The sequence below is a fragment of the Berghia stephanieae genome, chromosome 2 (assembly GCF_034508935.2).
Source record: "Berghia stephanieae isolate SIO BIC M18660-M18661 chromosome 2, UCSD_Bste_1.3, whole genome shotgun sequence".
Lineage (NCBI taxonomy): Eukaryota > Metazoa > Mollusca > Gastropoda > Nudibranchia > Aeolidiidae > Berghia > Berghia stephanieae.
Window position 1 is genome coordinate 3388402 of NC_088361.1, and position 15637 is coordinate 3404038.

Genomic DNA, 15637 nt, shown 5'->3' on the forward strand with positions numbered 1-15637 from the left:
ACTATCATGATACTCTAGCATTAATCCATTGTTATGATTTGTGCTACAATTAAATTATTTATTAACTAGACATGGAAATGTTTATATTAACGTAGGTATATGAATGGGCGACAATAACAATGAAAGATTGTGATTACAAATCATTATGATGAACAACATGATGGCAATGTGATTACAAATCATTGTGATAAACAATAGTGATGGCAATGAAGCATGATTTAAGTCGATGATATGAAGGTAATTTACTGAATGAAATGAATGAAAATGTAAATGGAATATTGACATTTCAATTATTAATCATAAATGAGTGAAAATTCATAACAATAATAGATAAAGAGAAGATTTCCCAAATCATGAATGGGTATGGTATATATATCCAAACAATACTCAATGTTACATTAAGTTGGGACATCATGTTCACAAATAAAATTATCGAAATTGTGCGTTCTAATTTGGCATAATTTTCGAGGTAACTAACAGTATGCATGGGAGGTTAAGTTATACCCTTCTCACGTCATTACACTAATCGAGAAAGTAGGTCGGCGTGAATATTTTCACAACCTGGTATGTGAGAGATACTGAAAGTGTAATTTTGCAAAAATAGACTCCACCTTAGTACTCTACTATTATTCATTTTGTTATTTCTTATGTACGTGAGTGGTTTATTGTCCGTTTCGACCACAAACTCTTTTAGCAGTAGATATCTGCTGAATGTCTTTAAAGCAAAGACGATGGCTAGTCCTTCACGCTCTATTACAGAGTATCGTGATTCTCTGTCCAATAATTTTCTGCTTGCATATAAGCAAGGCATTAGAGTTCCCTCATGCTCCTGTAATAGTACACCTGCGATGCCCTTATCAGACGCGTCAGTTCTTACAACAAATTCTTTTGATATGTCGGGTAATTTAAGAATTGGTTCTGAACAGAGTAATGCCTTTAATTGGTTAAAGCTATTCTGACACACTTCTGTCCAAACAATTTTGTTCGGTGACCCATTCTTTGTCAGATTTGTTAGCGGTGTCGCGATGTGCGCGAAGTTGTAAATGTATTTCCTGTAAAAATTTAGGAGCCCAAGTACTTTGCGTACTTCTTTTTTTGTCTTAGGTGGTTGCAATTGTGCGATTTTTGTTTGTTTTTCTGTCTCGGGTGTCTGTGTCCCATGACCAACGGTATGATTAATCCTGCATTTGAAGCTTCGATATTAGTAAACATAGGTTGCGACACTGTGTCTCTATCAAAATACTTTTTTAGCCTATTTGCATGGAATGTCTTTGTTGTGTTGTTAATTTGAATCTCGTAATTAACATTAGATTTTACTGCTGTTATTTTGAATGGTCCTTTCCATGTAGCTAAAAGTTTACTCGAGTCATCGGGTAAGAGTATTAGTACTTTGTCACCAATCTCAAATTTTCTTGATTTGCTTTTGCGATCAGAGTATTCCTTGTATTTCTCTGCTTTTTTGGTGACGGATTCCTGTGCTAGCTTACACGTGTCCTCTATTCTGTCTTTCAGGTTTCTTACATATTCGTAAGCAAACATAATTTCGTTATTGTCCTCCTCATTCCCTTTACAAATGTCGGCTACTATATTGATCGGGCCGCGAGGTGATCGTCCATACATCAACTCAAATGGGGAGTAGCCTGTAGATTCTTGGGGTATTTCTCTATATGCAAATAGGATTGCTGGTAAGTATCTGTCCCAATCATCTGGTTTTTCTGCTGACACTTTTCTTAACATATTCTTTAGAGTGCCATTAAATCTTTCACAAAGACCATTTGCTTGGGGGTGGTAGGGAGTTGTGAATGAGTGTTGGATTCCCATGAGTTTCATGGTTTCATGCATCATATGTGATGTAAATTGGGGTCCATTGTCCGACAGTATCTCATTTGGTATGCCTATTCTGGTAAAAATTGTCATCAATGCTTCAGCTATGTGATCCGATGTAGTTGATTTCAATGCTATCGCTTCTGGCCACCTGGTTGCGTAATCGACTAGTGTTAGTATGTGTGTATGGTTTCTATCTGATTTTGTTAAAGGGCCTATAATGTCAATTGCAACTTTTTGAAAAACTTTTTCAATAACTGGGGTTGTCTCTAATGGCAATCTCGGTATTCTGCCTTTTGCGACTCTTCTTTGGCATGTGTCACACGATTTCACATATTCTCGGACGTCTTTAGTAATTCCAGGCCATGTGAAATTCTCGGATATTCTCTTCAATGTGGAAGAGCTCCCAAGATGTCCAGAAGTTATTGAATCGTGCGCTATTCCAAGGATTTTGTTTCTGTAAATACTCGGCGTGACCAGTTGTTTAGCTATTTTGTTTCTTTTCCTATGTAACCTGAACAGAATATCTTTTTCAATGATGTATTCAACTTTTGATTTCGTTCCTTTGTTTGCGATATTGAAATATGAAGTTAAAGTCGGGTCCTTTTTCTGTTCTTCAATGAACCTGTTCCTGTCAAATTGTTGTGGTTCTAGAGAAATAGTCATTGGCTTCTCTGTTGTCTTAGTCATCTTTCTTGTTTCTGCTAGACAAGCTGTTTCTTGGGTTAATGACCATTCTTTTACATCTGTTGGGTTGTCTTTAAGACCTTTTATATTGCCAACAATAACATCAGCGACGGGGTTGGGAAGTATACAGCATTCCACTATTCCTGTATAGTATGGGGTTTCTATGTACACGTTAGCTGTTTCAAAGGTTTCGACTGTGCCACTGAATGTGATGCATTGTACCGTTTTTCCAGTTTTGTCTTCGTCATTGATCAAAGATGCTTTTATTCCTACTGTACTGCATCCTGTGTCTCTCAATATTTTGCAATCAGTTCCATTAGCTTTGCCTTCACAAAAAAATAGCGATCCTGATTTGTGAGTTTGTGTTAAAAGTGACATACCTTTCACGCAATACACATTTATATTTTCTCCTGACATTATTCGTGTCTGATTATTTACACTGGTTTGGAGTGATGCATTTGCAGTTTCTTTCGGATATCCCACGATTTTGTAACATTTGTCTGCTGTGTGGCCTTTCATTCCACAATATTGACATTTAATTATAGGTTTGTTGGTTTTCTTATACTCAGTATTATTGTCAGTGCTATTTCTTGTTTTGTTTTGATAGGGTCGGCTATGGTCTCTATTGAACTGTTTGTTCCATGGTTTGTTACTATGATCATCTTGTTTCACTTGCGTGTTCCGAGTGATTGATCGGCTCGTTCTATTTGAGTACTGAACTTTAGGTGTACCTGGACTCTGAGCAGCGGCAGCGTAGTATGGTTCCTTCAATGTTCTGCTAAGGGGTGTCAATGGATGTGCGCTGTTAAAGTTTTCTGCGTAGATTTTTAATTTGTCCAAGTTTTCTGGCTTTCTCTCTTTAAAGAATGCGACTAAATCTGGGTTGCAAGCTTGATAGATTCGATTCTTCAGCGTGAGATAGTAAAGGCCTGCAAAGTCGTCTTGTTTTACGTTTGCCAACTCAAGCCACCGATTTAGAAATTGAGTAATTCGGTTCACGAATGTATTAAAGTCTTCTCCACTTTCCGGTTTTGCAGTGTGAAACCTTTCCTGGTAACCATCTTCCGTTAATCTAAATCTTTTTAGTAGAGCGTCTTTAATTTTACCATAATCATCTGCATCTTCAGTTGTTAAGGTATAGAAAACTTTTAGCGGTTCTCCGGATAAGCAGTTAATCAAGGCTGTGGCCCATTTGCTTTCTGGCCAACGATAACCTTTAGCCTGAACTTCGAATCGGTGTAAGAAGGATTCTAGACAGTCTGAGCGTTCATCGTATGTTGGCATGCGTGGAAGTTTCACGAAAAATTCATCACTATTATTATGTTTTCTTTCATGACCGGTTTTTGTTTTTTCAATTTCCAGCATCATTTGGGTCCTTTTGGTTTCTTCTTCTGCTAAAGCTATTTGTCTTTTTAGTTCCCTTTCTTGGACTCTTTCTTCTCGTTCTTCTCTACGTATTCTTTCTTCGTGTTCTTTTTCTTCTCTACGAATTCTTTCTTCGTGTTCTTTTTCTTCTCTACGAATTCTTTCTTCATTTTCTTCTCTACGAATTCTTTCTTCGTGTTCTTTTTCTTCTTTACGAATTCTTTCTTCATTTTCTTCTCTACGAATTCTTTCTTCATGTTCTTTTTCTTCTTTACGAATTCTTTCTTCATTTTCTTTTTCTTCTTTTACTTTCTCTTCGCACCATGAAAATATTCTTTCCTGGGGTATTTCTAAGTCCTTTGCGAGACTTAAGTATCTTTTATATGCTTCCATGTTGCAATAAATTAGTTACGATGTTTTATATATATTATATTGACAGGATACTGTTACTGACTGTTTTATTTATTTACACTTACTGGAATGAACTGTTCTATTTTTAGAAATCTCTCTCTCTTATTTCAACTTATTATGTATGTTGAATTTGATGCCTTTTATCGTTATATCTTATAAAGCAATGTGTCAATACAATGCGGAGTTATGACTTGAGTCCATAACAATGTGTCAATCGCGTGTACTCTAAACTATGTTACTACGAAAAATGTATCACCAATGTGTGTGACTCGTCGTTAGTTTGTGTACAATTATTCGCAATGACGCTAATATACTAGAGTGTGATAACAATAATAGGATGCCAAAATAATCCCAAGTTATCTATCACTAAATATAACACGACGGCTAGTAGACTCCTTTTATTATTATTTAGTTTTTAAAGACTCACTTTTCAGAACATAATATATAAGTGGTTTTCGGTAACAGTAATATGCCAAAAATGCATTTAAAACAAATCACTATGCAAAACAAATCACGATGTCTATAGTTACTATGTGATGCCCAACTCATGTAAAAGAGAATAATGAAGGATATATTTACCAACTCAGTTCGTGGCTGGGACCTCTCTCTTGTTCAATGGTTGTTCAACAATTGTAATTAGGCATTGAAGAGTGTTTAACAGTGATGTCTGAAATACAAAACAATAAAATATCGTAAGATTTACAATAGTTACAAAATGTGTTCACAACACTGAGTGATTGGATGATAGGTGAATGAATCGTTATGGAATGTAAACATATTGAAAACAATTCATGAATGAGGCAAACAACAAAATGAAATGAGTGATATAATAACAAAGTGGACAAGGAATGAATGAATGAATGAAAAACTGAGTGAATAAATGAATGAATGAATGGATAATGTATGAATGAAAGAATGAAGGGAGGAATAAATGTATGAATGATTGGATAAATGAGTGAATAAACGAATGAATGGATGAATGAATGAATGAATGAATGAATGAATGAATGAATAAATGAATGAACAATGAATGAATGAATGATTTATAAATGAATAAATGGATGAAGGAATGAATCAATAAAATGCTATTCAATTTGAATGAAGAAATGAAAAAAAAAATTAATCCTGTAAATAGGGAGTTCAATTAAAATATGATCAAGTGGGGCAATTAAGAGTTTTACAATTTAAACTTTAAAGTTAGATGAAATAGATATAAGTAACTAAATAAATTCAATTCTTTATATGTGTCCCCTCCAAAATGTCATGGTCTCAAGTGAGTAAAGAGCTACTCGACTATGCATAAAGATCTATGTAGAATGAGGCCCCAGAATTTACTAGTTACTATAAATGAAAAACAATTAACGATTTGTTTACAATGAAATAAAAATAATGATGAAATTTAATTAAAAGAGATAAACAGTGATCGTGGCAGTTACAAATAGAGATATGAATATTTTACGTAACTTATGATAATATGTCAGGTTCATAAGTTTACGTTTCCAGGCAGTTGATGGGCTTGGATGATCTATTCCTCTGATAACAGGATTGGACTCGTAAAATTCCGCTTCCAGGCAATTGGAAAGAGGTTATAGTGTAGTACAGCGGGCTTGGGTTTGATCCTTGAAGATTATACAATCAAAGTTAAAAGCTCCGGCGTCTTAATGGTGTAGATATAATATCTACAAAGTCCCAAAAGATAAAAATCTTCCAGTATATATATAGGAATAGAGCGACTGGCCGTCCGGCATAGATTGTGGAGAGAAAGTGAGTGTAGAGTGTTAGACCTATCAGCTTTTATAATAAGTGGCTACGTGACAGAATGTAGAACGAAAAGTATTCACTAATTAGAAATTAATTCGAGGGAAGGCTATAAAAGGAAAGACGATCTAATATTAGAAGGTAAAGTTTATCTAAGCCTACCGAAATATAACTGGAGTGAGATGAATTCAGTTCTTAATAAAATAAAATTTAATAAGATAATTGTGAACAATCTTTACTGTGACACTCCTCTCTCTCATATGTATGTATGTATATATATATATATATATATATATATATATATATATATATATAAAATATATACATATATATATATATATATATATATATATATATATATATATATATATATATATATATATATATATATATATAATCACCTACTATCTATCTACTATCTATCTATCACTATCTATCTATCTATCTATCTATCTATCTATCTATCTATCTATCTATCTATCTTATCTATCTATCTATCTACTATCTATCTATCTATCTATCTATCTATCTATCTATCTATCTATCTATCTATCTATCTATCTATCTATCTATCTATCTATCTATCTATCTATCTATCTATCTATCTATCTATCTATCTATCTATCTATCTATCTATCTATCTATCTATCTATCTATCTATCTATCTATCTATCTATCTATCTATCTATCTATCTATCTATCTATCTATCTATCTATCTATCTATCTACTATCTATCTATCTATCTATCTACTATCTATCTATCTATCTATCTATCTATCTATCTACTCTACCCTATCTATCTATCTATCTATCTATCTATCTATCTATCTATCTATCTATCTATCTATCTATCTATCTATCTATCTATCTAATCTATCTATCTATCTACTATCTATCTATCCTATCTATCTATCTATCTATCTATCTATCTATCTATCTATCTATCTATCTATCTATCTATCTATCTATCTATCTATCTATCTATCTATCTATCATCTATCTATCTATCTATCTATCTATCTATCTATCTATCTATCTATCTATCTATCTATCTATCTATCTATCTATCTATCTATCTATCTATCTATCTATCTATCTATCTATCTATCTATCTATCTATCTGTCTCTCTCTCAGTCTCTTCGCGAAGTCCAAGGTATGAGATTTTTTGTTGTTGCCAAGACGAGGGTCATTTAAATCGGTCGATATTTGAAGGACGAGTTTTCTGGCCACATTTTTAAATATGGGTTTTTCCAGAGTACGGCAGTATGGGTTTGGAGAGAAATGGGGACCTTTTTTTATTAGCGACCCTGAATAAATTTGGAACACAATTGCTATTTCAGTGTCTAAATTGTCCCTGACCATGGACGATCAGACGCTTAAAAGGATATAAAACATATTGGGTATAGAATGATAGCTCATGAAGAATAAGACATGTTTTTATGATCAGTAATGTATCATAAATCTTGGAGTGCCATGACTCGATGATTTGAAATAGTTATTGTTTGTATTACGGTCCGATTATAACAAATTCATTTGTCTAATATGTTGTTTTGGAAGAATTATAATATTATGGAGAAATGCCAGCAGTATGTGGAGCTCGTGTTTTATGGTTGCACAATTATTATTGATTATCTGACATGCCATTAACCAGTTCGCGAAGTCCCAGGTTTAAGTGTTTTTTTGCCAAGATGAAGGCCATGTAAATCGATCGATATTTGAAGGAAGAGTTTTCAGGCCAAATTTTTAAATACGAGTTTTTCCAGAATACGGTAGTTAACTGGTTAAGAGATGATACGAATTATATTTTTTATGTTCATGTTTTCACTGCACATGTTAAATGGAGTTGGAAATCACAAGGCGGCCTCTTTTCTTTCCTTATTAAAGTAGTCCCCATGCTCAAATACGGGTCGTCTAAAATAAGTCGTTATAATACAGATGTATTGTAACGGTGATAGGGGAGAAGGGGTGGGAATGTGATAAACATGAGGTACGAGCGATTTGATTAGAGCATTTTTATGAGTGTTTAAAGTGTCGGACATAATGAAAAGTGCTCGCAACTTTAGAAACGTCCAGGAATATAACTTTTCTGCTTTTCAGCTTGATCCACAGGTTTGTTTACATGCGTGATAGACTTAATTCATTTACCCTGTCAGTTCTTCGTGAATCTTATTTTACTATTCAGTATTTTTAAAATTGTTGCCGACCAATGACAGGCTTATGATCAAATCGGTTTTTATAATGTTTCTTTTAATGAGCTTCTTTACACTATTGCACATAAGAGGCTGCTATTTGTATAATATGATTTTAGAGCAGTAGAATGAATTCTAATGGCATTCAATGTTTTTTCCCCAGACGTGACATGGCTTCAACGATGACGAATATTCACCGAGAGCAGAAAAAGCTAAGGCGAAACATGAGAGCTTACAGGAGGAAGCTGCGGGAGACCCATAATCTACCTGTGAAGAAGCGGAAACCTTTCAAGGCTGGATGGATTGCCTATAATTCCCAAACAAGTCTTTATGACTTGCAAACAGATAAGGATAAAAACAAAGGTGGTACAGAACACACGCCCAACTCAAACGAAAACCATGAAAGTGATATGGATTCGAATCAATTACATACGTCTAAAATTCAGGGCCAGGTGGAAATGTTTTTGAAATCCGTCGATGAACATGTTCATAATTTGCATACAAAAAGACAAGAAGAGAGCGAGGAGGAGGAAAACAATATTTTTTATGACAAAAATGGAAGGCGAAGATTTCTTTTCGGATCTGGGGGTATCGGGGTATCTAGTGATGCATTGAAAGATATGGAATTTGAGTTGGAAGGTTACCACGTCGATAGTGCAGATCAATTTTCCGACTCGTCAAGTGAAAGCGGAGGTGATCATGACAGTGGTAGGAAAATTTCTCGTAAGAAACGCACAATGGAATTATTGCGATTAAACAGTGCATATTTTACACCACTCGATATCAAAGATGGCGAGATTGGTCCATCTACAAATGAGTCAGTTTCAGAAATTGCATATACTGAAAAAGAAATTGGCAGTCAAAATGAAGGGGGAGAGAACCAAAAATATGCGGCTGATGTCAAAGACGAACTCGCAAAAGATCTGCCATCGACAAATTCTGCTCCCACAATGCATGCCGTTGGCGAATCAGAGGAGACGAATGTTCGACGACAGACTTTCCAAAATGCTATTTTTTCTGTGGTTCAGAAGGTAAAGAATAAAAACAATGAGAAAAATTCTCACGGGCCAACTTTAACACAAACTCAACAAACTGAATCTTCGAATAAAAAGCCAAGCAGAGTAAACTTTGGGGATTTGATAAAATTCAGGCATGGTGTAAACACTAAAAAATTATTTTCAATGGTAGATCAACTCGCCTCTAGATATGGTGTTACTTCAAAAGAACATGACAATGAACAAGGAAAAAAGCCTCAGGGCTCAGTCCATCTTCGCACTCATCAAAACATTGATCCTATTCACGAGTCCAACACTAAGTCATCAATCTTTTATGCAATGAAATACGGCTATGGAAAACATAATGGTATTTCTCATAAAGATGAATACAAACGTGGTGATATTCATGTCAAACCCGGCGAGCACCATCGCCTAGAAAACTCAAATGAAAAACCTCATAGAGAACAAAAAGAATTTCTGAGTCCTGGGCACCAGGCAACGCAATACTATACCGACGCAGTAGACGGATCAGTGATGAGTTCGGAACACACAGGAAGAAGAAGTGAATTACCGTTTTTGCATGTTTCTTCACCAGCATCTCTTACTAGACAAAGTTTGGACGTAAGGGAATCAAGTCGGAGTGGACATGACCCAATCCCTATCCATAGGAGCAATGACGAGCTGGTCAAAAGAAGACGTTCCAGCATTCTTGATGCCAGCAATTATGTAAGCAATTTACGTAACAGAATGACCATCCAAGAACATGACAAGATGTTCGGACCAAAATATGATGCTGATCGGTTTGGTCCACGGCGTATACCTGCCGCGCTCAGGAAAGGGCCTAATATAAGCGAGCACCAGCGAAAAGCTGACGACAATAAGATAGCTTGGTCTTCTGCTCTGGGGCAGATGAAACTTGTTCATACGTTGCAAGATTTAACACATTTCCTTTGACTACCGGGACTCAATGATTTAAAATCATTAGTAAATTATTTTCATTATAGCTTTTCTCATGGATCTCTAAGCCTACGTTGTTTTAAAGTCGCTAGTTTGAGAGAGAAACCAAATGATTTTTACAACAGACACAGTGAGCCGTATTACGTAAATAACCAATAGTTATATATCCATAATATATTAATTTATTTGTTCTCATCTCGTTTATTTTTTTACATATTCTCCAACAACGTTGTTTCGTCCAGAGTTCTTGGAGTCAACAGGGAGGTCGTTTAGAGGTGTCTACGAGGAATGTTTATATTTATATATATATATATATATATATATATATATATATAGAGAGAGAGAGAGAGAGAGAGATAGATAGATAGATAGATAGATAGATAGATAGATAGATAAATAGATAGATAGATAGATAGATAGATAGATAGATAGATAGATAGATAGATAGATAGATAGATAGATAGATAGATAGATTGGGTGGTCACATAAAATGATACACTTTTCTAACGGTAATATTTTCTAAAACATTTGACCAATATTCATAAAAGTGTACATACATTGTAAATAGGTTTTTAATCTGTCTGTATTTTGAAAAAATATATTATATTTAACTGTAAAACAAAGACGTGAACGAAGTTCTAGAAAAATATTTCAACATTTCAAATATCAAAGGCAAAATGATTTGTGTGAATTCCACTGACATAATTATAAATTCTAAATGATTAGTCGATCACCGTTCAATTGAATGGCGTTCCTCAACCATTTCTTCCAAAATGAAAATGATTTTCTTATCTCAATATCACTGATTTGCTCCCTACATTCTTGATTTTTTTCCTTTGGGTGTCTCATAGGAAAAGCCGTTGTCTGTTGCCAACTGCCAACTAAATCAAATGCAATCAACCATTGGATTCATGACTGGGGATTGGGGTGTTAAATTGTTCTTTTGAGCCAAAATCAATGTTTTTCGATGTTAACAACTGCTGCTTTGTGCGTTTACCGGTATGTGAGGTTGCTCCATCCTTATATAATATGAAATGGGCAGAAAATCCGACATTCCTACTTTTGAAACTGGATTTTTACGCAAAATGGCATTCTCTCGACATTTCAGAATTGCGGCAGTTTTTTTCTTTAAAAAATACGACCGCCCTTGTATTTTTCCATCAATTATTATGAAACTTTGTTTACAGAGAGATCATATATTGCTCTGTTACTAATGGAAAAAAATCTTAAAATCTATGGAGAATTTGTGTGTCTCATTTTTGTACACTCCCCCCCCCCCCCGACATATATTATAACTAAGAATGTTTAGAAGTCAATAAGTGGCCAAATTAATGATGCAAACCTGTAGCTTTTACCACAATCATCCATTTAAATTTATGTACATAATTTTTCAGGCAAATGTATTGAAAAATATTAATTCCGCGAATGTTTTAATAAATACACCCCTATAATATTTGCCATATAAAAGATTTGGGACGTGACTCTCAATTTTTGATGTCATCTGTAGATCTCCCATTTTGCTTTATGACTGTACGTGGCCTTTTTCTCCGTGATCCAATTGATTTTCTAATGTCTTGGATAGTGGCGGAATCCCATGACTCTTTCAACTCCGCCTGTGTAAAATGTACAACTTTTATAGACCAAATGCTGTAGTCCATTGGATACAAGTCAGGAATCAATGGAAGCCATAATAATATGTCTTTAGAAATAAATTATATATGATTTTTGCTTTGTACTGACAATTGTGTAACATTGTTAGAAGAAAAATTATCCCGATCGGTCATTTGTTTACGACCACACAGGGTAACACAACACACTGCTAAAACAAGACGCTAGTCGGGAAACTTTTGATATATTATTAGCATGCTTTCTTGATCAATAGATGATTTTTAATTAAACTTGGCAAATACGAGTACTAACTTAAGGTCTTATTCTTGTTGCTTGTAAAATTTTGAATGTTTTTGATTTCAGCTTGGTATCTTTTTTTAAACTCTTGCACCCTGTATATCTCATTGTGAATATGAATTGTGTGTGTGTGTGTGTGTGTGTGTGTTAGTGTGTGTGTGTGTTTGTGTTTGTTTGTGTGTGTGTGATTTTCTCTAGAAATTTACCCAACATTCGGCAGATGAAAAAGAACGATGACTGCGCCTTGCCAGTTTTGTATTGAGATTTAATTTTTGAAATTAAAATGAGGAGGAATGTCAGAAATTTAAAGAATTGTAAAAAATCGACTTAAAATTCGAAGCAACAACATCAGTAGATTAGATTCCCTTGTTATAGACTAATTAGAATCCAATGACTTATATAATGACTATATTTTTATTGCTATGTATATTAATTGTTTTTATGACCTATAATAGATTTAAATCTAAAAATGAAAGGATCCTAAATCTCACTTCATGAAGCTTATGGAAACTAAGAGAGCAGTCAATATAAACAAGTGAATCTCTGCTCATTGATGATTAAGTTATTGACCTTAATTACCTGAATAAACTATCAATCCGATTCTTTATGTTAATTTCTGGATATCCCCCGAAGTGCTTTAGAGCAACAAAACATGTGGAGCTTGGGGTCAACTCGCTTAATATAGCGTTCAGCGTTTACAACGTCACGATGCCCATGAGTTTGTTGTTTTTTTCAGGGAATTGAATGGCTTAGAATATATCCTGACCAAGACAAGATTTCTTTTCCTTTTTTCTGTCAACCTTCTAAGTTAGCTCAATATTTTTTTTAATTTTCGACTGTTTATCCAAGAGGAAGAAATCCGTGTGAACGACTCCAGAAAATAAATGAAAACTATCAACATCACTTTTCCCGATCTCATTTTTTCATTTCGGTTTGTCAGTGGTCGTGATTCGATAGGTACATGCAATCCATTCCATTGAAAAAAAAAATAAAATTCCTATCCTCTTCTTATTTCAATAGCAATTCCTCACAAATTTCAACTCTCCAATCTTTCTGTTCTGGGGTTAAACCGTGTAGTAGAACCCTCGCAACGATCTTTCCTATTCCATGTTTTGTCAGAATATCATGCCAAACGCCAACTGAGTTCTGGTATCGTGTGTAATGTTTCTGGTGCTCTGTCCTCGATCATCATAAACATTCCTTAAAACTTTTTATCGACAATGTCAATATCATACATTGAAGGTCGTTCCGCTTGACATATGCCCGGCCTTTATCATGGAAAACCATTCAAAGCAACGGGTTCGTGAAATGCATTCTGTTTTGAAAGTAAGTTGTAGCAATTTGAACATAACGAGAAGCAACATTTTACGTGTATCCATTGCTCAGAAAAAAAGGGTTTAAATTGATGATGGTTTTTGAAAAGGATTTACTATTACTCATGTTGTGTTTATCAAAATAAAGGTACTAAAATGATATTTAAAAATTCACAGAAATGTATTGAGTGATCCGACTTTGCACACGTGTCAATTAAATGCGCAGTCATATAAAACATCCATTCAACTCTGGGTTCGTTCAGTGTTCGGGCTTTTCGGGCAGTCCGGAAACTGAAATAACTGTTTATGAATATCTAAAAGTATATTAATATTTATGCTTACATACATATTGAATGATATCTACGTATCAATGCACGCCTATTGGACCTATCAAAGCCAATGTTCATGGTAATACCCAAGAAAACGGTAACAAATGTGAACTCCATCGCACCATCAGCTTTATGAGTCACATCACCAAAATGTTGTTAAGTATACTTATGAAAAGAGCAAGAACAAAATAAAAGCAGAAAAAGCAGAAGAGTGTGGTTTTGTCGACGGAAAAAGGTAAAACAAACGCAATTTTTATTTTGAGAAACAGAAACATTATTAATTGAAAAGAAACATTATGCTTATGCTTCATTGATCACACACAAGCTTTCGACAGGGTACAACACGCAAAGGTGGTAGATATTGTTGATGGGTTGGACATAGATGGGAAAGATTTAAGGATAATCCAAAACTTTATAGGGAAAAATAGCGGCAACGAAAATAGGTAGCGATATTAGCAAGTTCCAGCCAATAAAAAGAGGGGTCAGGCAAAACCGTGTAATGTCATCGGATCTTTTCTAGAGAGAATTCTCTGAGAAGAATGCTCTGTATTCCGTGGACAGATAAAAAGAGAAATGGGGATGTTCTGAAAGAGGCTGGGTGTATAATAAAAGTAGTTGGTACAATCTGTAAACGGCAGGCAAAATTCCTAGGTCATGTGATGAGAAGAGAGGGCTTGGAAAAAGTGAGTATGACCGGAAAGTTAACTGGAAAGAGAACCCCTGGAATACAGAGAGTGAAAACGATGGATTCCCTAGACAGACTGGCTGATAACAGCAAAACCATCAGAGCAACAGAAAAATAGAGAAGTGGATAGTTATGATCGCCAACGCTCCAAGCCAGGCACAAGAAAATATGGTGATGATGCTTTGTGAACATTTGATTGTATCCCTCATCGCGGGATTCTTTGCCTGTGCCTGGATTGGACTTTTGGTGATGTCAAACCCCGCAAATCGGTGGATCGCTCGTGGAATCTCATGTTCTCTATTTGAATCTGCCCCTTGTCTTCCTTTTATTTTGTGCTTTTTTTTAAACTTCAGGTCTAAAACGTTTTCTCTGCATATCTTCCCTTTTACTGGCGCTGAAATGACCTAATAGTGTCGAAAGCTCATGGAAACCTCTAAAACCAAAAACTAAAAGTCAAAATCAAAGTTCATAACATTTTAATGTCTATTGTCAAAAAGGTGAGTGCTATATTTATAGTATACGGTAAGGTAAAATACCAGTTGTAGCTGGCAAAACTAAATTTAGTCATAGCCAACGCACAGGCCGTTAACGGCTAGAAGTCACAATTTCATTTCATGTAATGAGAACGTATCACCTGTATGGATGACGAGAAAAAATAAACATACAAAACAAAACAAAGTCCCGCCTTCAAAGAACAACTAAAAAACAGGAAAAAACATAGTTTTAAAACAAGACAAAACAGACAAACCAACCAGTAGGTGTGCCGTCAAAGACATGCTCTCAAAAATATTTTTTCTTGTATAATAAATTATAGAAATTATTTTAAAATGTAAACCTCCATATCGATTCCTTTAGTGTTCAATGAACAGTAACAAGTTTTCCCTACCACTGAATAGACCATGACCAACTGCCCAGTGGTCTTACAGTCCGAGCAACCCGATTACTGCAAGGTGGACAAAGGGGACAATCGGCACAGATTCGAACCAAGTGTGTTTGATTGTAAGCGCTCTACTGAGTGGAGTCAGAAACTGAAGCAAATGAATAGTTAAATGATAATATAGGCGAAGGGGTTTTATGATTTGCGCACTCCCTTTCAAACAATGGGGGTCACGATAGCTCAGTTGGTAGAGCTTTCACTTCTTAACCTTTTCCTTACCAACTATAGGAAAATCGTCACATTCGTTACGATACAACCAACATTTTTCTTATTTAAATTT

General features: G+C 34.9%; 1 protein-coding gene across 7 annotated transcripts in view; it reads left to right on the forward strand.

Annotated features, from left to right (window-relative positions):
- Positions 1 to 13591, forward strand: part of LOC144964177 (uncharacterized) — a 28841-nt gene extending 15250 nt beyond the window's left edge. For all 7 annotated transcript variants that reach the window (XM_078898135.1, XM_078898137.1, XM_078898136.1 and 4 more), the window contains one exon: positions 8400 to 13591. In XM_078898135.1, the coding sequence (XP_078754261.1) occupies positions 8400 to 10185 (1786 nt within the window). In that variant the 3' untranslated portion in view covers positions 10186 to 13591. The remainder of the gene's footprint in view (positions 1 to 8399) is intronic.
- The last annotated feature ends 2046 nt before the right edge of the window (positions 13592 to 15637 follow it).